General features: G+C 38.5%; 1 protein-coding gene across 1 annotated transcript in view; it reads right to left on the bottom strand.

Annotated features, from left to right (window-relative positions):
- Nucleotides 1–865: 865 nt before the first annotated feature.
- Nucleotides 866–25974, bottom strand: part of ASB15 (ankyrin repeat and SOCS box containing 15) — a 41809-nt gene continuing 16700 nt past the window's right edge. The window contains exons 4-11 of the mRNA XM_004008024.6: nt 24439–24491; nt 24221–24352; nt 22890–23048; nt 12711–12956; nt 11183–11354; nt 9046–9616; nt 8369–8522; nt 866–4167 (exon numbers count right to left, since the gene is read on the bottom strand). Of these exons, the coding sequence (XP_004008073.2) occupies nt 3995–4167; nt 8369–8522; nt 9046–9616; nt 11183–11354; nt 12711–12956; nt 22890–23048; nt 24221–24352; nt 24439–24491 (1660 nt within the window). The 3' untranslated portion in view covers nt 866–3994. The remainder of the gene's footprint in view (nt 4168–8368; nt 8523–9045; nt 9617–11182; nt 11355–12710; nt 12957–22889; nt 23049–24220; nt 24353–24438; nt 24492–25974) is intronic.

Raw genomic sequence — 25974 nt, 5'->3', positions numbered from 1 at the left:
GGACTTTATCAAGCAATAGCAGATGCGGGGTTTCATGTGCTATGTCATAAAAGACTCCATCTTTTTTTTTGGAAGTTTCCATGCTGTTTCACCCTTATGCACTGATTTTTCAAAAACCTGCATCAAAGCAAGTGTTACCCAAGAATATCTGCTGTACAACATTTACACAATTGTCGCAACTTATGCACCATTGACTTATGCCTGGAAACATGTTCTGAGACTATTTAAAATGAATAACCCATATTCTTCAGGAGGTACATGGCTTCAATGAGCTTATGAAATTATTGTAAGTCAGAAATGGAAATAGTATTTAAAGATGACCTACTGAAAAACTAAACAAACCTCACTCAAATGAGAGGCCATATCTGCTTCTTCCCAACCAGAGTCTCTGTATGGTACAAAACAGAATCCACAGTTACCAAAACAGCTATGATCATCTTGGCAGCATGGAAGATGTCATCAAAACCCTATCATGTTGATTAAACATGATAGTGGTTAAACAGGCAGCATGTAGAATGTTTGGCTTCTCCTGAAGCTCACTGGGGAGAAGCAGCTGTTGCCCTCCCAGATAAAGTGACATATTCTTGGAGAAACAGAGTCCTAATTAGATATAAAATAATCCTCTTACCATCCAGCTCACCCCAAAACAAAAACACTGATAGAAAATTTCGACATGTAATAGGAAAGAGGTTGAATCCATTTTGAATATAGTGATCGTCTCAGTTTCATAGAATGTATTTTTCTCCTGCTTCACAAGTACCAAAGAACCACTTTCAACCCATAGTAGGTGCAGTGAATTCATATCCTTTCATTCAAGTGTTTCTTGAATATATTTACATAAAACGCATTAAAGAAAATGTCAAACTTTTGTGTACTCGAGTTTATTTAATATCTGAGGTATCTTGAATGTATTTATACAAAAATACAGTAAATATCCAAGTTTTAGTTCATTTAATATCTGAAGTATCATATGGTACACTTAAATCTTAAAAAAAAAATCTACTTAGAGTAAGATTATAGATAACAACGCATTTTAGCCACAAGTAGGAGAGCAACAGAGGAATCACAGGAATCCCATACCCAAAACATTATAGTTCTAATTAAATACATTAGAGTTTAATCTATATGAAAATATATTCTTTAGGGAATAAAAGTGGTTAAAAGTTATGTCTAATTATACATTTTTTTCATACTTATAGCTAGAGCTAAATACAATTTGTATAGCTCATAAACTAGTGAGATAGTACTATTGAAAGAATACAATAACTCAAGATAAAAATGACTATAAGAAAATCTAAGAATGAATCCAAGTAATTACATAATTAAAGCTATATAACCAATTCAGAGATTCAGAACTATCATTTTACCATGAGGTCACTGATTAATTTTGTCTGGATCTTATACAACATAACATTCACTCATTCAATGTATTCAACAAGTAATTTTTGCATTCTCTCTATGCTCTAGGGAATGTGTTTGACCCAAAAAAACCCTGTAAAACAAATTGGACATAGACCCTGCCCTCACAGAGCTTACAGTCTAGTGGACAGACAGATGGGAACATAGGTTTCTGTAACACAGCATGAGAAATGCTGTTCTAGGGCCTCCCATCCTAGAGGCAGGAACACCTAAACTGAGACCTGTAGGATAAGGGGTGGAGGGAGGAAGAAGGAGATGGAAAGGGGATGCCAGGCAGAAGGAGAAGAACATACAAAGGCCCCGAGGGCCAAGAAAATAGTCTCTTTTAAAACAGTGGTTCCCAAATCAAAGACCTCAGAGACTTGTTGGGCTAGAATGAAATTTTCACTCATCAATGTGACAGTGGTTCCCAAATCAAAGACCTCAGAGACTTGTTGGGCTAGAATGAAATTTTCACTCATCAATGTGGAAATGAAGACCAAACTGTTAAGTTTTTACAAAGATAAAGTAATTCAATTTTAATAATTGAGTTTAAGGCAGCCCCATTTTCTGGCATTAAAATGGCCCTTCTTTTATGAAATATCCATGATAATAGATTTTATATATGTATATATAAAACAGATGACCCTATTTTTAAAACAGAAACTAGTGATGTATAGGTAGACTAGTTGGTGAAGAATCTGCCTGCAGTGTAGGAGACCCAGATTCTATCCCTGGGTTGGGAAGATCCCCTGGAGAAGGAAACGGTAACCTACTCCAGTATTCTTGCCTGAAAAACCTCATGGACAGAGGAGCCTGGTGGGCTACAGTCCATGGGATTGCCAGAGTCGGACATGACTTTGTGACTAAACCACCACCACAGTGATGTATAAAATCACTGTTCAAAGCATTAACTTATCAGAGGTATTTAACATGTTTAAAGAGCTGGCATACGGGAGACACCAAGAGATAAGGCTAAGAGGAAGGCAGGGATTTGGAGCAGATGGAGAACTTTGGACTTTATCCCAAGAGCAGTGGGAATGATTTTAAGCAGGGGAGTGAAACTTGCTTACATTTGTAAAAGATCACTCTGGGATGTTCTGTGTAGAACATGGGTTAGATGAGGCAAGATAGCAGAGAGGAGGATCAGTTTGGCAACACTGCAATATCCCAGGAAGAAAGGAGATAAGAGCTGGTATTCAGGCTGAATCAGTGAGACTGAGTAGAAGATGACTTCATGAAATAAACTTGGATAAGGAAAATGGGATGGTCAAATTTTATGTGCAAGTTTTGACTTGGGAAACTGAATCAATAATTGGGTTAATGAGAGTCCCTTGGACTGCAAGGAGATCAAACCAGTCAATTCTAAAGGAAATCAGTCCTGAATATACATTGGAAGGACTGATGCTCAAGCTGAAGTTCCAATACTTTGGCCACCTGATACAAAGAACTGACTCACTTGAAAACACCCTGATGCTGGGAAAGATTGAAGGCAGGAGGAGAAGGGGATGACAGAGGATGAGATGGTTGGATGGCATCACTGACTCAATGGACGTGAGTTTGAGCAAGCTCTGGGAGTTGGTGCAGGACAGGGAAGCCTGGCATGCTGCAGTCCATGGGGTCACAAAGAGTCAGATATGACTGAGCGACTGAATAATTGAGCTAGAGATAGTAAAAGAAGGAGCTCCCCCCCTTTTTTGTGGAGGAAGACAACACATTTGCTTTAGGATATGTTGAATTTGAGGTTCCTTTGTGTTCAAAGGTCCTGTAGGCCAATTGTCTACACAGGTCTCATGTGCATGAGAGAAAAAGTTGAACTTCAGATATAAATTTACAGTCAAAAAACATGTAGGTTGTAAATAAAACCATGGGTATGGATGAAATGTCCTGTTGAACGGAGCGTAAAAAAAGAGAACTTAAGATATGTTACTAAAGAGTTGGTAGGAGGTGCACAAGAAAGAAGCCAGAAACAGAGTGGTTAGACCGGCTGGAAGAGAGCCAAGAGAACAAGATACCTGGAAAACCAAGGGAAGACCATTTCCTGGAGTAGAGTAGGTAATAGTGTCAGATGCGGCAGCAATCAGTTGCAAAGACTGGAGGATGCTCACGGAAAGTAGCAACAAGCAAGTTGATAAGGACCAGGGGAAGGGCAGTGGAGGGAGTAGAAGCCAGATAACAATGAGGGCATCTGCAGAGACAGGGAGGAGCTCTTTTATACAGTGTGGCAATAAGAGAAAGGACAGAATGGGCCAGCAACTGGGGTTTGAGAAAGTGATTGATTGTTTTACGAGCAAAGGAGAGACTTGCTCATGGATACTGTAGGAGCCACCTGATAAGGAGAGTTTGAAGACTTGTTGCGAGCAAAGATAATCAATAGAAAATCACATGCAAAATATTAACTCTCTTAAAAAAAAATCACAATGTAAAGTTCTTTAAAGATGTGAAATATGGTGTTCCCCAAAGAACCCAGGATCCAGTTATAAAATTGTCAGTGGATTTAAATATATGTCAGGATGTAAAACGATTCCAAGAAATTCTCCGAGGGAATCTCATTTAAACATATTTTTAAAGTCACATTTAAAAATATTATTTTAAATTATGGCAGTTTTAGCTCTTGTCCATAGAGGTCATACTCTTTAAATAATATGTATCTTTGAATAGTTGGTGGTAGAGAGAGCTTCTCCATCGAGGTTGGCTGGCAGAGCCGCTGTAGCCCCATCAGTCTTCGAATTTTTAACCGACATAAATGCTTTAATGAGCATGGATTCTCTAAAGTGAATGGGGAAAACAAGCAAAAAATAAAAACAATATGAATGAACCTATAAGATACAGACTGTTTTAGAATAATACTAAGTGTCATTCTAAAAAACAAGCATGCACATGTTAGTAACTTGTGACTGAGTAAAATTCAAATTGCAATTAAGCATTCCACACCCTTCCTCTAGAATGCAAGCTCCATTGAGGTAGGTATTTAGTGTGTCTCTGTGTCAAAAACTCTGGTACTTTGGCCACTTCATGCGAAGAGTTGACTCATTGGGAAAGACTCTGATGCTGGGAGGGATTGGGGGCAGGAGGAAAAGGGGACGACAGAGGATGAGATGGCTGGATGGCATCACCGACTCAATGGATGTGAGTCTGAGTGAACTCTGGGAGTTGGTGATGGACAGGGAGGCCTGGCGTGCTGTGATTCATGGGGTCACAAAGAGTCAGACATGACTGAGCATCTGAACTGAACTGAACTGTGTCAAAAACAGAGCTTGACTTCTAGGGAGTGTTCAACTAGAATATGCTTTTTGTTTTTGTTTTTAACCTCGCCATGTGACATGGGGGATCTTCCTCCCTTGGGGATCAAACTCCCTGCAGTGGGAGCGTGGCCTTAATCACTGGACTATCAGGGAAGTACAGAATATGTTAAATGAATGAATGGACTTGATTAAAGGAAGCAAATGCTCATATCTCCTACTATTTATTGTTTAGAACTGAGTATTTTAGAGATACATTCCTTCGCTTCTGTTCTCTCCTACCAATCTTTCTGATGAATAGTTATCTGTGAATCATCTGATACAACTGATTGCATATGTCAGTGATTCAATCTTAGGTTTGGTTCAGTGTATGACACCTAAAAATTTTATATTTTTCAAAAAACCTGCTAATGTTGTTCAAATAACTGATGTTAAGTCTTTCTTTTCAACTCTTACTTTATCTCTAGTAACTTTATCTTTAGTATAATTACAGTACCGAAATATTAATCCAGCAACAGGAGTGAGTGAAAAGGCAGCATTGCCCACAGGCTTAGAGGTAAGCTCTGGACTCAGTCAGCTTGGATTAAAATCAAGTCTCTGCCACTTAAATAGTATTTGTGTTATCCTGGACAAGCTACTTAACCCCTATGATCTCAGCATTCTCACCTGGGAAATGTGGATAACAGTGGGACTCACCTCATAGGACTGTTTAAATGTCAAACAAATTAATTCATGTAAAGCATTAGAAAAGTGTTTGGTATATTGTAATCATTTGTGAACAATCACTCAATTCAGTAATCAAAGAGATCACATTTCTTGTTATATTTGCAATTATAAATACTCAAGTTTTTTTAAAAAAAATAAGACTGTTTTTCAAAAACTATTGAGGCAAAGTTATCATTACTAAAATAGACAGAATAAACCTATCTTTAAAAAAAATTTATTTTTCCCTCTAACAAAAACTCTGCCCTACATATACCTGGAGAAATCCTGACATCCAGTGGTTAACTGTACTTATAGCAGTCAACTGACTACACTCTAGTTGCAACGATGTGTCTGAAACAACTAGAAAACTTTCTGATCTTATTCTTACTTGGATTTCTTTTCTAAAGTCACAAGAATTTGTCATTCTTTTCCAATACAAACACATGGCCAACGTATTACTAATTAGAAGCAAAATCTGTTCTATGACAGGAAGTACAGTAGTATTGGAGAAAGAGCCTGTGTTTAAATGGACTAGAGTTCAAATACTTGTTTTGCTATTTTTCTGTCTGTAACTTTGGGAAATAATTTTTATAAGCCTTATGGTTTTTTCCTTTACAATTTCCAAAATATTTTAACTCTTTCATTGTAAAATATAGGTAAAGCAACGGTACATATAGTTTCTTAAGTGATTATCAGGTGAACATCTGCAAACCTCTCCTAGGTCATGAATAGAACTTCCCCAGTCATCCCAGAATTCCCTCCACAATCCATCCAAACTTCATTCCTTCTTCCCTGTAAGAAACTACTCTTCAGACTTTTATAGTAATCACTTTCTTTACAGCTTCATTATCTTTGTGTGCTATCCCTAAACTATAGTATTGACAGTATTTTTTTTTTTTTTAGTTTGATGTGTTCTTTTTAGTTCTTTTAATCTGTTGGTCCTTCTCTCCATCCCCCTTCTCTTTCTTTCAATTAATCTTTAAGATCCAAAATGCTGCAGTTCTTCATCTGTCCTGCTTGATTTTGACTTCACTCCTAAGTTGGGCTTTTGTTCAGAAGGGTAACTAGCTTCAAGAATTTATAGTGTCCAGACTATTATGTAAATCCCCTTTAGCCTTAGTTTTTAATTTTTAAAAATTAGCAATGATAATATCTAACTCTTCAAGTTGTGGGGGTTCATGACATGCTTACATACACATTTCAGATACTTCATATAACCTTACCATGTAGTAAAAATAACATAAAAATACTAATAATTTAGTCTTTAAAATAGGTAAATTTACTAAGTGTTTTTAATGCTGTAGGCATTATGCTAAGTGCCTTATATGTGACATCTCTTTTAATTCCCACAACAACCTTAACAGGTAAATACTATGCAAGCCCCATTCTGCAGTGGGAAAACCTTGATATAAAAAGAATAAGTAACCATGCTCAAAGTCATACAACCAGTATGACTATCTTGGTTTTCTTATAGGAAATTAAACATTACAAAAAATCCCCTCCCCTGAATGAAACAAAAATGATAGACTAAATTGTTGCTTGTTTTCATGAAAATATCAGCCCTGGGTGACCTAAGCACTATGTGGCTCAGCAAGTCTATACCAGGCCAAGAACAATGTTGCATCCTATTTCAGACCTGTCTGACCCCAGACGTCAATTTCTAGGCTCTATCATTCACTAGATTCTCTGAGATTCCTGTTTTAGTTGCCCCGAAGTCTATTCTATCCTAGAACTCATTCCAGTGGAAGAGCCATGTGAGGAAACTCCAAGCTTACCACCTAATGTGTGTTCAGCTGAACTAACACTCTTTCTAGCCAATCAAATCTCCACCGTTTCTGCCAACTTCCGTCTGTTGCTACCATGGTCAAAACAGTCCAGATTCAGATCATATACTTTAATGTATGAGACTGACTGAAACTAAGTGCTTAGATGAACATTTCTTTTTCTAGAACTTTATATATAACAAATATGGTATGTAAATCAGGTAAACATTTCAATCTCATTTTTTTGACTATAAAATATCTACTAATTTGCATAAAATTTGCTTGATCTTAAAGAATGGGATGTTGTGGTTTTGTTATACCATTGAAGATTGATTTAGGTGTAGGTTCTAGGATGCTTCTTTAGCCTCCATGAAATTGTCCAAGGAGGTTTTGAAAGTACATTTTTCCAAACTCCTATTTTGAAAGAGAAAACATTCCAAATTTATAATTTTTTCTCTGGTTGTTATATGTATTTGGGCTTCCCTGGTGGCTCAGAGGTTAAAGCGTCTGCCTGGAATGCGGGAGACCCGAGTTCGATCCCTGGGTCGGGAAGATCCCCTGGAGAAGGAGATGGCAACCCACTCCAGCACTCTTGCCTGGAGAATCCCATGGAGGGAAGAGCCTGGTAGGCTACAGTCCATGGGGTCGCAAAGAGTCGGACACGACTGAGCGACTTCACTTTCTATATGTATTTGGAGTAATTTTAGATGTATTTTTATTGAAACTTTCATAATATGATTCACTTTTATGATTGTAACTAAGCCTTAACCTAGAAAATACAAAATGGCCTGCCTGTAAAACATACTTTTCATAGTACAAATTTGTCAGTAAAGACCCAGAGAAACTAGATCAAAAAGGATATTTTAATTCATTCCATTCATTCATTTATTTAGTATTGAGTATCTACTGCTTATGAGGCATTATGCTAAGCCCCAAGAGTACAAAAATAAACAAAACAGATCCCTGCCCACATGGAGAATCCTATACTTTATGATATTATAGAAGTTAACTTTTAAAAAGTGAGTTCTATTCAGAATGTTAATATAGTTATGGTATTGTTCATTATACAATTAAACAGTTGGAAAGTGTCAAGAAAAAGCAAAAAGTATCTTCTATCAGGGGAACAATTAAGGATGATTTGAGAAAACAGATAAATCTGAATATAAGGTAGCACCGAAAAAGTATCAAAACTGACATTAAGAAATTTTTCCTATATACATTCTCCATAAAAAATTTTGTAGGAAAAACTTTTGCTTTTACCTAGTATTTGACGGATTTCTGGCCATTCTCTCTGTACTTCTAGTGCAGACTTCAGTTTAGCACACAGAGGGATATAATCCATGTAATCTATTAATACACGAATAACACTGCCTACCAAGTGCTTCATCCAGGGGACTGTAATAAACTCACAGAACTGAGAGAAGTAATAAAATTGAAGTTAGTAGCACTTTTAATATACTCTATTGATAAACAATTTTGTTCTGACAAATTACTTCCTTTGCCTTTTTACATGAAATAAAGGTACCCTTCTTGTTATGGAACCAAAAAAGCAAAGTAAATGATTTGTTTGTTTCTGTGAAACAATGAGCCCTGGAGCATGCGTGACTCTGATGTGACAGTACTCAGCATCATGTGGAAGAACCATGCTATTTTCCATGATTCTTCTCACTGTGTTTCTAGCCCCCAGATTCCACTAAATAAGCATGAGTTATTAATTGCATACATTTTCCAAATCATTCAACATTTGGTTTCCAATTCAAGAAAACTATACTTTGGGGGGCTTAGTTTAATGCTGATTTCCCCATCTCATTGCAAACAAAAACACAAGAAGAAGAAAAATATAAAAGTTGGAGTTGATTTTTCTTTTCTTGGAACATCCCTAAATGAGCAAAATTATGATGCTGACCCAATACGAAGAAGAGAAGGGTGTAACTCACCGGGTTATCTTTTATGACACAAGATGTCCATCCCGGCAGTACCTCTTCCTCTATCTCCGACCACACAAACGAGTTTCCAAAGATGTCCCCATGCATGCATTCGAAGCACATCTCCACCTGATAGCCATTATTCAGCAACAGCCTGAGCATTACCTCATCATTTAGGGCATACTGTATGGCACTGGGGAAACGAGTGTCATTCACATGCATGAAGTAACAATTGACATTAGCTCCATGGGCAAGAAGCAGCCGGACAATTTCATGATTACTGGCCCTCACTGCCACCAGTAGACAGTTGAGGGGATCCAGGTTTGGGTCTGCACCTGCAGCAAGGAGGATTTCTGTGCAAAGGATATCATTATTGCAAACAGCAAAATAGAGCGCAGTCTTCCGTTCGTCATCATAACTCTCAGAAATGTGGTCAGAAAGCAGGCTATTGACATCAAAGCCATTTTCAATCAGCAGTTCTAGGCACTGTGCATTTTGTCCATCTGCTGCTGAGTGAATTGGTGTTAGCCCACTTTTCTGGATTGCATGTTTGGATGTTACTGGAATAAGATATTTCAGTGCACTAAAAAAAAAAAAAAAGAATTAAATATCCACATAGCAGGAAGAAAATCATGAAATGAAATAAACCAGCTTCCGTGCTGGACAAGTGAATGCAATTTGATTAGTTTATTTTCTCTAGATAACCTTACACAAAAACATTCAGTCTTTGTCCATAGACTTAGTACTATTCAGTTTAGTTTTGATTTAGCTTCCCAGTCTAAATATTCCTGGGGAACCTACTAGATCTTATATATTTGGTTCTAGAATTGCGATTCCTCAGGAACCCTCCCCAATTTTTCAATTCTTCTCTGAACAACATATTATCTATAATCAACCAAGGCTACTTAATGAAGAAAATATAACAGAAAAGTAGGTCCATTCAATGTTACAGATGAATGCTTCATATTGTTGACCATTAATTAGAACCACAGAGTCACAGGAAATTAGAGCTGGAAGTCACCTTGGGCATTGCTGAGTCCAACCCTTTTATTACCAGCACAGCCATACGAAGACTTGAGAGGTGAAATGACTTGTCCAAGGTCACACAGATGCAGAAGAGTAATGACTAGAATTTAGTAATGACTTGAATTTTTATTTGTTATTCCGCTTTCACTGCTCCATGAACAATCTGTGCTTTAATATTGTCCATGTATATCCTCTCTACTTACTTGAGTTTGAATTATTAGCAACAAGAAGGGTCTTTATTGTTCCATCAATCTTACATGATTTCAATTGAGATAACTAACCGCAGCTTGTATTACTAAGAACCTGTGACAAATAGCTGTGAATTTCACACTTGACTGATGAATTGGACATGTATGAGAGCCACAGGCAAGGAGAACTTGATCTCTTGTGCCTAATTCAGAGCTACCAGGTGTGAATTTATGAACACTGGGAGTAAATCCAGGTAAACTTTAACAACATGTCACTTCGCATCAATTACTTGTCATTAGCCACTTAACTTAGCCAACGTCACCACTGAAAGTGATGAAGCCTAATGAGCTCACAGTTTTGAATTTATGAAATACATTTAATTGCCAAACACCATCCTTTCAAGGTGGGTAGTTTATTATGATTATAGATTTCAATTGATGTGTTGGTTGTGGCACATTTTGTGATTTTAAAATATATCTGACCATTTTCTTAAAGAAACCTAAAATTATAATGATACCTTTCTATTCAAGGATATATTTTACATTATAATATCTGTTGATGTTGATAAAAATTGGAGTAATACAAATTTTAATCCTTTGCCAAGGGCAAAATTTTTAGAAGCCCTGTAGCCTTCTGTTAAACAGATTTTTTTAAAAAGGCACATTTGGGTGGCACGTGCAGAAGTCTCACTTATAACTTTCTTCTAAGAGAAAATACCTTTTCATTTGACAAGCAGTATAAATTCAATGTGGAAATTTTTTAAGGTATAAGAATATAAAAAGAAGGGAGAAATCAAACAAACACGTAGATATACAAAACTTGTGAACATTTTACCTTTTTCTGTTTGGATTTTGGGAGACATATTTAAGCTTATACCATATATACAAATCTGTGTTTTCAACTTGAAGTGATCATGCTATGATTTGTTACTCACAGGTAATGTCCCTCATAGGCAGCTCGGTGTATAGGAAGATGCCCTGCTCTGTTAGGTATGTTTCCACTTCCTCCATATTCCAGCAGGAGGGAGATGCAGTCAGGATTGCCCCCTCCTGCTGCCTCAAACAACACCGATGCACCATCATCCGCCAAAGCAAGCACATCACCTCCTGGCAGGATAACACAGGCAGCAGAGTGACCACTGGGCAGATGCAAGATCATCTCCTCAAAAATAAACTGTTGTTTTCCTTTCTGATTAGGACTTAAAAATACAGAATTAAGAACATCTGTGTTCTTGGCCTTTTCAATAAACAATCATGAAGCATGTTTCATTCTATTGGAAAATCTTTCCCTCATTGACATCTGAGAAATCAAGTCAATTTTCATGATAATTGACTCCCTAAAAAAGGTCTAGTTAGACTTTTAAAGACAACAGTTAATGCTCTGTCTCATTTCAACAAATCTTTATCAACTGTCTTCTATGTGCAAATACCATGCATGATCCAGCAGAAGATCCTAAGATGAATAAGCCTGACTATCTTAAATGGCCCAGAGGGGAAATGACACAAAATATCATCAGAGAACACAAATTGTGTAATATTCAAATGTCATGAGGACCAGAAGACATGATGTAGGGGAAAGTGGTCTGTTTGAATTACGGCTTTGTTGCTGACTGAGAGTTTGGGGCAAGCTACTTACTTCCATGAGCTTCCAACTCCTTATCTGTAAACTACAGTAATATAGCTTATTTCATATGGCTCATTTGATAATTAAATGAGTTGCATTGTGGGGGAAGTTCAAAATGTTAGTCTTTTCCCTACAGAGTACCCTTGAGAATAATGTGGTCCTATGCAACCCACTCCAATACTCTTGCCTGGAAAGTCCCATAGGCGGAGGAGCCTGGTAGGCTGCAGTCCATGGGGTCGCTAAGAGTCAGACACGACTGAGCGACTTCACTTTCACGCCTTGGAGAAGGAAATGGGAACGCACTTCAGTGTTCTTGCCTGGAGAATCCCAGGCACGGGGGAGGCTGGTGGGCTGCCATCTTTGGGGCTGCAGAGTCGGACACGACTGAAGCGACCTAGCAGCAGCAGCAGAGATAGCCATCAGGGCTGGGCACTCGGATTTGTAGGTCCCCATGCATAGGATTCAAGTGAGTCATGCAATAGGGGCTTATTGAGGGATGGGGTAAAAATCTGATGCCCAGATACATTCAGGAGAGGAAGAGGGGCCAGAGAGAGATGGAGAAAAGGAGATCTGAGAGGCAGGAGAAGCACTGTGCTTGTGCTCAGTTGCTCAGTTGTGTCCGACTCTGCAACCGCATAGATGATAGCCCACCAGGCTTCTCTATCCATGGGATTTCCCAGGCAAGAACACTGGAGAGGGTTGCCATTTCCTCCTCCAGGGGATCTTCTGACCCACGGATCGAACCTGTGTTTCCTGCCTTGGCAAGCAGATTCTTTGCCACTGAGCCACCTGGGAAGCCCAGGAGAAACATCAGCAACATGCAGTTCCTTTCCACGTACCTTTGTGGATCAGATGTTCCAAAACATCATAGTGACCATACTCGGCCGCAACACCTAACGGGGTCACTCCAAATCCGTCTTTTAGGTGGACATTGCCTCCATTGTTCAGTAGCAGAGCTATGATGTCTTTGCGGCCTTGTTTGGCTGCTTCATGCATTGCTGACCATCGCTTCACACAGGGCTGGTCAAGACTGGTGTTGTGTTTAAGCAGAGCAGACACCATGTCATAGGAGCCTCTTTTAACAGCTTAAAGATGATTTTTAAAAAGAACAGTCAACAGGAGGCATATAACATGAATGCTTTACATGGCACTAAACAAATTACCAGATTTAATATCAAGGGAGGTATTAGTGACAACTTTTCTTGTATCTTCCATACCCCTCTGTTTCTCATACCAGGTTTCTCTTGAGGAATGTAAGCATATAAGATGATACTGCCTTTTCTTTAAGACCCTGACCTGAGGAGGGATAAGAGTTTGGTGGAAAACAGGATGCATGTCACTAAGTTAGGATACTTTTTGTATTCTTTCTAAACTCCTACTTCATCGCCAAGATGAAAATAATATCAATTTTTGTATCAGTTAAATAAATAAAAAAAAATGTATGTAAAATGCTTAGTATACAGTAGGAGCTCAATAAATGATAACCATTATTATTATTATGATTTCCTCACTTCAAGGATCCTGGAGCCGCCTGTGCAGATAATGTTTATCAAGTTTTTATCCCTCTAGAGAAAGTTTTTTTCCCACCAAAGTAGAAAATATTAAATGAACATTTCTTTCCCATACTTATGAGATGTTAGCAACAGGAATGTTTAGAATCCAGGTAGGTCAGTTGTTGTTCTTACAGGTGAAATACAAGACAGCTGATGTACTATGTTTTCTGAGGTTCAGTAAATCAGATGTCTCTTTCCCTCTCTTATCTTTTTCTAGTAGCTGAAATTACACTGTCAAGTCTTTTTCTCTTTCGGATTGTTAATGGATTCTCCCAGGTTAGATATAAATACTTCTCCAAGATGTCATGCATTTTCCTCTTATCAGTATGTAAAATCTTTTAAGAAACAGAGCAGGATGAAGGTTACTCTCTAACACTTATTCATTTGCTCATTCTTTCATTCAGTTAATATGTGCTGGCTATATGTAAGTGTTAGTCATTCAGTCGTGTCTGACTCTTTGTGATCCGGTAGACTGTAGCCCACTGGCCTCCTCTGTCCATGGAGATTCTCCAGGCAAGAATACTGGAATGGGTAGCCATGCCCTCCTCCAGGGGGTCTTCCCAAACCAGGGATTGAACCCAGGTCTCCTGCATTGCAGGCAGATTCTTTACTGTCTGAGTCACTTGTTAGGTACAGGGGGCAGCAGGAAAAAGACAGACATGGTTCTCACTTGGGGAATTTGCAGCCTGGGGGTGAAAGCGATACTATTTTCTGTTTGAATAAAAGATTCAAAGACTGGGCCTTTGCTGGGAAAGACAGAAGGGGATGTGGGGGCACATGGAACATCCTGGGCAGGTAAGAAGCAGAAGGTGGAAAGGCTCTGAGGCCAAGGCAAGAGAAATGGTTCCAAAAGGCAGAAAAGGAGGATGAGGACAAATTGTCTATTTCACCAGGAGGGAAGCAAGCCATCACTGCAGCAAAATTTCAGTTTTTCTCCTGCTCACTGTCTGAAGCAGAATCTGTTGACAAATGCCTTTCTCTGAATCACCCACCTGCCACTGGCAGCTCTAATTACAGTGAATTACCTCATCCTAGCTGGTGCTCTTGCGAAGCAAACATCAATAATTTAAACAAAATAAGAGATAATGTGCCCTCATTTATCTTCTTGCTCCTATTCCATTTTTTCTAATTAGAAAAAACAGTAATAAAATAATGAACCTCTTCCTTTATGATCCGTTTTCCTTTAGTCTGACTCAGGGAACATGTTGATTAGAGATACTAGCCTTTCTTCAAGAAAATAACAGCATATATAAGCCATATTCAACTTGAAATAACCAAGAAAATTAAACTTATTTTTAGTTCAGTTTTTGGAACTAAGAATATATTTTATTCCTCATAGAAATAATAATGAAAATCGTGGGGAACCCCTCTTCCAAGCTAAACCGTGAAGACATCCTTAATCAATAATTGGCTAAAATACTGAAAATTAACAAGGTCCAGTATGTGTGTAATGTAACTAAGTAAAACACAAATTAAATAATTTATGAAGTAAAGAATACATTTCACATAATAGATGTATCTTTATACGCTTAGAGGAGAGCAAGCCTCAGTTGAAGAGTTAGGGAATTTAAGGAGACATTTTGCATAGGTTATAGGCACTTTTGAACACTTTATAGTTTGCTGGCACTTTCTTTCTTTAAAAAAATTTTTGTCATTTTCTTTCTGGATATATGTGTTTTGCCCATCCAGTTCCAGTTCAGTCGCTCAGTCATGTCCTACTCTTCATGAGTTTTGCCCATATAATTTACTTAATATCTTCAGTGATCATCTGACTCATATGATATACCAATAGAGATTTTCTTCCGTAGTACCTAGACAAAGATTGGAAGACTGAAAGAGGAGATGGAGTAAAGAGGATATATACCAATTTGTAAAAAAGAAAATGAAGTAAAATTAACTGAGCTGTGAATGGCGCCATGTTTTGGGAAAGTGGAAAGCAGAGGAGCTGAGCTGTTGTACCAGACAGTTCCCTTGGCTTCCTCTGCACCCTGGGACCCTCTGGCCAGGACAATCATATGACTGTCCTACTGGAGGAAGGCGACACCAAGTTTAGAGGGATGGGCTGAGAAGGAGTCTGTGTGCAAAAAACACTTAATAACTATAAGATCATCACATATCAGATATCTACACTCAGCAAGTAACTGTATAACAAGATTGTAATATATCAAAGTACCATAATTAAGGGTCAGCTGGCTGCTGGGGGAAGAAGGGCCCTTGAGGGACCAAAAGTGAATTTACTTTTTTCTTTCTAAAGGATATCTCTAGTGTTAAAGAATCTGCCTGCCAACACAGGAGACTCAAGAGACACAGATTCAGTCCCTAGGTTCAGGAGATCCCCTGGAGTAGGAACTGGCAATCCACTCCAGTATTCTTGCCTGGAAAATTCCATGGACAGAGGAGCCAGTGGGCTACTGCAGTCGGACATAACTGAGCGACTGAGCACACACAAGGATATTTCAAAAATAAAGACAAAGATAATAATGTCAGGTTAAGACAAAAATGGTGTTGTGCATACATTAAAAAAATAACAGCACTTTCCCCCCTCGTCTCTCCTTTATAAGTTAATAAACTATGAGTAGCATATTTCAAGTAGCTTCAAAATGCAAGAAAAAGGAAAACAGAAAGTGCCATGGAAGATCCATTTTCTTATGAACCTAAAAAGATGACATAGAATCCACAATGAATGGCCTAAAGAAGGTATCCCAAGGGGAGTCCCTATCCTCCAGCAATGCGGCTGGTGGGGACATAAGTGAACACCTCCATAATATTTCCTCTGTGAGACTTTTGTTTTATCTATGATGTTACCATTTGGTTTTTAAAAATATTATTTCTAAGCATTAATTCTATTTTGATTCTTATAACTCAATGATCAAAGTTCCTTTCCCACATTTCAGTTATTGCTAGAGTAGAGAGACTAACAATTGAGACTTTGAAATGCAGACAAATATTTAATGCTCTGTTGTGGGCATTAAGCAGTAAAGGAAATTTTAAGTGAAGTAAAATGAAAACGAATGAGTGATAATCATGACTTAGTTGTCCCTTAACAATATTAAGTGGATCAAGAATAGCAAGTAGAGAATAATTTTATATTCGCAAAGTGAGATAATATATAAACTCTGGAAGAGTGTATCTTTTTTGCAGAAATCAAAGACTATAGAAATAGTAACAAATACATGCAAATAGTCCATGGCATATGCCTTTACAAAAATAATAAGTCATGCTAATAGTGGTGAAGCAACCATATGTGATATTCTGGTAGTATCAGTAGATCTTGCTCAGGAAAAGTGTTCTGTTCATTTTAAAAAGCACCATGTTACTGTGACATAAAGTCTGGTAACATGTACGCAGAGAAAACCATATCTCCTTCAGTACTTGTATTTCACCTTTTCCTTTAGAATCAGAAGTTCCCAAGCTTTAGCTGTTCACAGTCTATCCAGGTAGAAACTAAATACCCCAGCCTTCCTTGCACCTAAGACTATGTGACAAAATCTGAACAAACAGGGTATGAACAGAAGTGCTGTGTACACGTCTAGGTCATCCTCTTAGAGGCTGAAATTTTCCCAAGGCTGCCTCTTTCCTCCTCCCTGATGGATGGAAAAATGTAACATCTAAAGTCTTATGTAAAGGTGGTATAGCCATCCTGCCAAACCCTGGACCACTCACTTCTGAATTGTTGTGTGAGAGAGGAATGAACTTTCTTTTCGAAGTCATTGCAGTGCGTTTGTTTATGTATCTGTGTTTGTTTGCTTGTTTTGTTCTGGAAGTTTTATCTGTACCCTGACTATAATAATTAGTTTTTCCAGATTAATCTGAATTGGAGAAGGCTAAAAGCTGCCACCATGACCCGCCCATCTTTGCCATTCCAAACCCAAAGAAAGGCAGTGCCGAAGAATGCTCAAACTGCTGCATAATTGCACTCATCTCACACGCTAGTAAAGTCATGCTCAAAATTCTCCAAGCCAGGCTTCAGCAATACGTGAACTGTGAACTTCCAGATGTTCAAGTTGGTTTTAGAAAAGGCAGAGGAACCAAAGATCAAACTGCCAAAATCTGCTGGATCATGGAAAAAGCAAGAGAGTTCCAGAAAAACATTGATTTCTGCTTTATTGACTATGCCAAAGCCTTTGACTGTGTGGATCAAAATAAACTGTGGAAAATTCTGAAAGAGAAGGGAATACCAGACCACCTGACCTGCCTCTTGAGAAACCTGTATGCAGGTCAGGAAGAACAGTTAGAACTGGACATGGAACAACAGACTGGTTCCAATTAGGAAAAGGAGTACATCAAGGCTGTATACTGACACCCTGCTTATTTAACTGATATGCAGAGTACATCATGAGAAACACTGGACTGGAGGAAGCATAAGCTGGAATCAAGATTGCCGGGAGAAGTATCAATAACCCCAGATATGCAGATGACACCACCCTTATGGCGGAAAGTGAAGAAGAACTAAAGAACCTCTTGATGAAAGTGAAAGAGGAGAGTGAAAAGGTTGGCTTGAACCTCAGCATTCAGAAAATGAAGATCATGGTATCTGGTCCCATCACTTCATGGGAAATAGATGGGGAAACTATGGAAACAGTGTCAGACTTTATCTTTTTGGGCTCCCAAATCACTGCAGATGGTGACTGCAGCCATGAAATTAAAAGACGCTTACTCCTTGGAAGGAAAGCTATGACCAACCTAGATAGCATATTCAAAAGCAGAGACAATATTTTGTCAACAAAGGCCCCATCTAGTCAAGGCTATGGTTTTTGCATTAGTCATGTGTGGATGTGAGAGTTGGACTATAAAGAAAGCTGAGCACCAAATAATTGATGCTTTGAACTGTGGTGTTGGAGAAAACTCTTGAGAGTCCCTTGGACTGCAAGGAGGTCCAACCAGTCTATTCTAAAGGAGATAAGTCCTGGGTGTTCTTTGGAGGGAATGATGCTAAAGCTGAAACTCCAGTACTTTGGCCACCTCATGCGAAGAGTTGACTCAATGGAAAAGACTCTGATGCTGGGAGGGATTGGGGGCAGGAGGAAAAGGGGACGACAGAGAATGAGATTGCTGGATGGCATCACTGACTCGATGGACGTGAGTTTGAGTGAACTCCGGGAGTTGATGATGGACAGGGAGGCCTGGTATGCTGCGATTCATGGGGTCGCAGAGAGTCGGACAGGACTGAGCGACTGAACTGAACTGAAAAGCTGCCAAATAAGAGAAGAGTAAAGAAGAAATCAGAGCAGAATGCTCCCAAGATGTGATGACACTATTCATTTAACATTTTTGTGCAGGGGCAAAGACCTGTTGCTGATCCCCCCTATGTCCCATGAGTCACAACTATTTCTTTGGAAGTTTCACAGATTCCACTGCTCTCTTATTTCCCCAATTTACTTTGGATATACGCCTTTGTTATAGCATTTATTAACACTTATTTTCTATTTCGATCATATCTAGGCTCTCACTAGACTCTTTGAAAGATGATCATTCCATTTGTACTGTGCTATTCAGCATAGAATCTGGTTTACTGTGACTTCCAGACTGGTTCCAAATTGGAAAAGGAGTACGTCAAGGCTGTATATTGTCACCCTGCTTATTTAACTTATATAAAGAAAACATCATGAGAAATGCTGGGCTGGAGGAAGCACAAGCTGGAATCAAGACTGCTGGGAGAAATATCAATAACCTCAGATATGCAAATGACACCACTCTTATGGCAGAAAGTGAAGAGGAACTAAAGAGCCTCTTGATGAAAGTGAAAGAGAAGAGTGAAAAAACTGGCTTAAAGCTCAACTAAGATCATGGCATCCGGTCCCATCACTTCATGGCAAATAGATGGGGAAACAGTGGAAACAGTGGCTGACTTTATTTTTCTGGGCTCCAAAATCATTGCAGATGGTGACTGCGGCCATGAAATTAAAAGACGCTTACTCCTTGGAAGGAAAAGTATGACAAACCTAGATAGCATATTCAAAAGCAGACTCATTACTTTGTCAACAAAGGCCCCATCTAGTCAAGGTTATGATTTTTCCAGTGGTCATGTGTGGATGTGAGAGTTGGACTATAAAGAAAGCTGAGCACTGAATAATTGATGCTTTTGAACTGTGGTGTTGGAGAAAACTCTTGAGAGTCCCTTGGACTGCAAGGAGGTCCAACTAGTCCATCCTAAAGGAGATCAGTCCTGGGTGTTCATTGGAAGGACTGATGCTGAAGCTGAAACTCCAATACTTTGGCCACCTGATGCAAAGAACTGACTCATTTGAAAAGACCCTGATGCTGAGAAAGATTGAAGGCAGGAGGAGAAGGGGATGTCAGAGGATGAGATGGTTGGATGGCATCACTGACTCAATGGACATGAGTTTGAGTAAGCTCTGGGAGTTGGTGATAGGGAAGCCTGGTATGCTGCAGTCCATAGAGTCACAAAGAGTTGGGCATGACCGAGCAACTGAACTGAACTGCACTGGGATGGCTGGTGAACAATCTCAGGGCTGCTTTCCCTCCTCCTGTCCCATGTGCATTATTTCATAACATCTCTCCTCTCCTGAGCATCTACCATGTGGCAGAAGTTTACATATTAATATTTTTCTCTATTCACTTTATTGACTATGCAAAAGCTTTTGACTGTGTGGATCACAACAAACTGTGGAAAATTCTTAAAGAGATGGGAATACCAGACCACCTGACCTGCCTCCTGAGAAATCTGTAGGCAAGTCAGAAGCAACAGTTAGAACTGGACATTGAATAATAGACTGGTTCCAAATTGGGAAAGGAGTACGTCAAGGCTGTATATTGTCACCCTACTTATTTAACTTTTATGAACAGGACATCATGAAAAATGCCAGGCTGGATGAAGTACAATCTGGAATCAAGATTGCTGGGAGAAATATCAATAACCTCAGATATGCAGATGACACCACCCTAATGGCAGAAAGTGAAGAGGAACTAAAAAGCCTCTTGGTGAAAGTGAAAGAGGAGAGTGAGAGAGTTGGCTTAAAACTCAACATTCTGAAAACTAAGATCATGGTATCTGGTCCCATCACTTCATGGCAAATAGATGGGAAAACAATGGAAATGGTTACTTTATTTTTAGAGGCTCCAAAATCACTGCAGATGGTGACTGCAGCCATGAAATTAAAACACGCTTGCTCCTTGGAAGAAAAGTTATGACCTACCTAGACAGCATAGTAAAAAGCAGAGACGTTACTTTGCCAACAAAGGTCCGTCTAGTCAAAGCTATGGCTTTTCCAGTAGTCATGTATGGAATTGAGAAAGGAAAGGAAAGGAAAGTCGCTCAGTCGTGTCCGCCTCTGTGACGCCATGGGCTGTAGCCTACCAGGCTTCTCAGTCCATGGGATTTTCCAGGCAAGAGTACTGGAGTGGGTTGCCATTTCCTTCTCCAATGGTATTGAGAGTTGGACTATAAAGAAAACTGAGCATCCAAGAATTGATGCTTTTGAACTGTGGTGATGGAGAAGACTCTTGAGAGTCCCTTGGACTTCAAGGAGATCCAACCAGTCATTATTAGAGGAAATCAGCCCTGAATATTCATTGAAAGGACTGATGCTGAAGCTCCAATACTTTAGCCATCTGATGCGAAGAACTGACTCATTTGAAAAGACCCTGATGCTGGGAAAGATTGAAGGTGGGAGGAGAAGGGGATGACAGAAGATGAGATGGTTGGATGGCATTACTGACACAATGGACGTGAGTTTGAGCAAACTCCAGGAGTTGGTGATGGACAGGGAAGCCTGGCATGCTGCAGTCCATGGGGTCACAAAGAGTCAGACACAACTGAGTGACTGAACTGAATGGAATTGAACTGATTTTTCTCTAATTTTTTTGTAAAATAATTTATATATTTTAATTGGAGCCTAATTACTTTACAATATTTTAGCGGTTTTGCCATACATTCACATGAATCGCCATGGGTGTACATGTGTCCCCCATCCTGAAACCCCCTCCCATCTCTCTCCTCATCACATCCCTCAGGGTCATCCCAGTGCACAGGCCCTAAGCACCCTGTCTCATGCATTGAACCTGGACTGGCGATCTATTTCACATATACATGTGAAATATGCATATACATACTATATACAATGCGGGAGACCCGGGTTCGATCCCTGGGTCCGATCCCTGGGTCGGGAAGTTCCCCTGGAGAAGGAAATGGCAACCCACTCCAGTATTCTTGCTTGGAAAATCCCATGGACCAAGGAGCCCAGTAGACTACAGTCAAAGACAGGACACTTCACACATATACATATAGGTAGTATACATGTTTCAGTGTTATTCTCTCAAATCATCCCATCCTCGCCTTTTCCCACAGAGTCCAAAAGTCTGTTCTTTACATCTGTGCCTTTTTTGCTGTCTTGCATATAGGGTCATCATTACCATCTTTCTAAATTCCATATATATGCATTAATATACTGTCTTGGTGTTTTCCATTCTGACTTACTTCACTCTGTATAATAGGCTAATTCTGCATGGTGGATGTTGTATTTCCATTTTACACATGAGGAAGCTGGACCCATAACTGCAGTCTCCCAGCTAGAATTAACATTCACATGACAATACTGAACTGTATACTTGAAAGTTAAGAGAGCAGATCTTAAAAGTCTGCAAAACAGAGTTTGCAACACAAGAAAAAACAATGTGTAACTATGTGAAGTGAGGCATGTTAACTAGGCTTTCTGTTATAATGATTTCATAGTAATACATACATCAAATTATGTTGTATACCTTAAACTAGTACCATGTTATATGTCAATTACATTTCAATAAAATGGAAGAAAAATAAATACAAGTATCTCAGATGCCAAAACCCTAATTCTTTCTCCACACCTACGTCCCTGAGAGAAAGAAAGGTTATCTGTGGTCATCTATCGTTAATCTCATCTCACTCTGGTATTGCAAATAGATGTGCCAATTCTTACTGGTCAACAAACAGCAGGATATACAAGCCTGAGAAGAAGCTGTGTACAGATAAACAACATCTTCAGGCTTACAATCATTGCTTTGATGTGTCGCAGTGGTGACCCCAGTGACACACGGGTGTGCTCAGAATCTGCTGGCTCGCCTGCCTTCAAATTTGGTCTCATCATTCTGCTCTGTACCTCATGTCTCTCTCTGGAGTCCCCTTTCTGCCTCTTTGTTTAAGCTACAGGTCACACATGCAATATCTCTTAGAGGCCGGACCCCCCCTTAGAGACTATTTCTGCAAAACGGGCACTCCTGGCCTCATAAAACTCCTCATTAGACCCCTTCTGATTAACTGGTGCTGAAAGAGCTTTCACGTTTCACCCCCTGGTGGGAGAAGAAAACAAAACTTTATGGCAAGTGAGATGGGGGTTAGGAAAGGACATCAGAGAGTGGAAACAGATGAGGTCACATAATTTTAGTCAATACACAGTGGCTTCCATTAAATACTGAATAAATATTATTTGTCTCAAATTATAAAAGTTCTAGGAAAAATAGCTCATTTACCAAGCAGAAGGGGCGTCTCTCCTTTGTCATTTTTGGTGTTTGGCCACACTCCTTTCTCTAGTAAAGTTCTTACATTTTCCACCAGACCAGCTTTGACTGCCAAAGTCAAAGGTGTTTCTCCATCAGAGGTCTTGAACTCCCAGAGCGTCTTATAAGATGCTGAGATATGAAAGCATGTGGAAAATTAAAAGTCTTTACTTAAAGGATGTCATATAGAACAGAATGATGCAATATTATCTACACTAGATTAGACAAAGTCAATTGACAAAAAAGAGAAGAGTAAAAAGAGAAATGATTAAAGTCTAGCAAATGATGGTGAGTAGAAATAGATGAGCATGGGCTTGCTAATCAAGTTGACAGCTAGCAAACCAACGTCTGTGTTTCAAGGTGTTTTTTTACAAAAAAAAGATAATGGGTTGTGACTTCTCACTTCTTAATAAATTATGAACAACTTCCCTAATCCTTTGTATTATTATTTAAATTGAACCTGAAATTGTTTTTTGTCAAATGAAGTCTGTGCCTGTGGGAATGAGAAGTATTTATCAATGATGTATCCTATCAGAATATGTTACCAAAAAAAATACCATGCTTAACATCATCTTCTATATCTGTCTGACTATCTATCCTATCTGTCTGTCTATTTTTAACTTTTTGTAGCTGGCTGACTAGCTGGATAGTTAATTATCCAGTGGCTATCATTATCTCTTACAACAGCACTAGGAAGCAACGTTGAAGGTTGAAAAGAAGGGCATTAAAAAAAAAAAAAAAGAAAAGAAGGGCATTCTCAAAGTGTTTTATAAGATGCTGGGATGTGAAAAAAACTGTTGAAATGTAGAAATTATTAATAACATTTAACCTTGGGTAGATATACCACAGCAGTTATTCATGTTTGCATGATGAAAAAATCAATGTAATATAAGGACAGAAAATGTGATGTAATGTAATGTAATTTTGTACAGATATTGTACAAAATAATACTCTTTTGGAAACTATCATCAACTCAGTTCAAGATGAAAGTTTACAACCAACTTTGAAAAGCAAAATATTTTATATTTAAATCAATTAATTAATGGTATGTATAAACTTTTAGTTGATAATCACATCCTCCCACCAAACTGGGTCATATTTTTAGAAAGATGTAAAAGGTAAACCCTGAACTCCACAAAATAGGCTAGTTTTGTACTCAGTTTAAAGCATGGGTACTATCTTTTCCAAACTGCAAATCACCTTTTATTCGACTTTTTCCTTTTGCTTATTCTTTTCATTGGGAATACTCCAGAACATCTGCATTTGGGCTTCAGTTTGGTTAAGGGCATTCTACATTTTCTTACCATCCAAGACAACTTCAAGTATCTGCCGAATGGGTTGGACAACAGCTTCATGCAATGGAAACCATCCTTTTTCATCAGCTTCATCCAAAGCATGTTTATATTTCACATACTCCTGGAGCTCAAGAATGTGACCTAAAATAAGCACATGGGCTGATAACAAATCTCTCAGCCAGCTGGACTCTCCAGCCCATTCTACTGTAGGTGATAAATCCATTTACCTTGCTGTATGGCCTCCACAAGCTTTCTGTTCTGATTGCTTAGTGGTACAAATCTAGCAGGGAAAGAAATATAAGCCATATTTGTATTCATGATATACTCCAAGGCATCAAAACATTTGTTTAGTTTTTGCACATACATTTAATAATCAGGATCTTCAAGAAATGCACACAACTGATGTTATCTACTTTAAAAAGTAGATAAATTTTTAGACATGTAAATGTCTAAAAGTCAGATACAGAATATGTTTATGATACACTGGACCTATGAACATTAGGGAAGATGGAAAAGTAGAAGGTTAAAACATTGTCTATGAAATTAATTGTAGGCAATGAAAAGGGGGTAAATAACTGGAGTCAGAGACGGAGGAGCTGCTTTCAGATGTTGTGATTTTGTGATCCTGAGGAGGCCAGCAGCCTCTCTGGATGGTGGTTCCTGCATCAGTAAAATGAGAAGATTATATAGGAAGATCTCTAAGGTTTCTCCCAACTTTAAAAATTCTATGCTCAATAAAGGTTTCTTGCTTTGAATTTAATAATGGCTAATTAATGGTTGCTTATTTGGGAGCATATGCTGTATATTGCATGTTAGTATTTAATCAACTGTGAAAACTAGTGAAAAATAGGCTGAGCATTTATTGAACAAATTCTAATCACTGACCCAGGAGGTCATTGTCAACCCTCATGGAAATTGTCTGATGTGTGTTTATTCAAAGGTGACTAGGTATTGAATAACAAATTGATTTAACTCTATTAAAGCAGAAACATCCACTGGTATTCCAGGGTTGTGAATGCCTTCCTGGGAGATAAGGGAAGAATGAAAAAGACCAGAAATATAACCGTTAACATGTCTGTTTTTCAAAAGCTCAAAAGCAATCATTTTATAGCACTGAATCTTTTCAAAAGCACTACTAATTTCAGAATACAGGATTCTAAATACTATAATCGAATTTAAAGGTAAATTAAAGTTTAGTTTTGTCAGAAGTATGTGTGCTACTCAAAATGAAAATTTACTTTGGCAGTTTTAGATGCTATAACTCTTGCCAACACAAACCACCTATTTCATGTATAATTTCTTAACTGCTGTCACTTTAACAGTAGATAATTAAATAAGTTCTGGTTTATATATCACTTTGCCATATATTACAAAAGCCTTCAACTCTTTTCCCACTCATTAAGCTTATAGGCAGGTGAGTTAGCATTATTCTTCATATTTTAACTGTGCAAAATGGAATATATTACTTATAAAGGTTGCCTGAGTCAGTAGCACAACAGATTCTGTATATATATCTATACATTAGTCATATAAACAGTGTTTACAATTTCATTCACATTATTTACCGTCCTTTTTGATTGTATATGAATTGAGGAAATAGGCAATTCTATACAAACAAACTGAGCTGGGAATTTCCTATCTAGGTAGTCTCATACTTCACAGGAGATGGGAATTTGTAGAATCAGATGGCTACACCTGTGCACAGCAGTTCTTGTAAAGGTATTGAATTTCCGGCCACAAAACAATAGGTAGAGAGGTCTGGA

Source organism: Ovis aries, chromosome 4, assembly GCF_016772045.2.
Source record: "Ovis aries strain OAR_USU_Benz2616 breed Rambouillet chromosome 4, ARS-UI_Ramb_v3.0, whole genome shotgun sequence".
Lineage (NCBI taxonomy): Eukaryota > Metazoa > Chordata > Mammalia > Artiodactyla > Bovidae > Ovis > Ovis aries.
The sequence above is the reverse complement of the archived record's forward strand: the minus strand, read 5'-3'. Positions and strand labels throughout refer to the sequence as shown.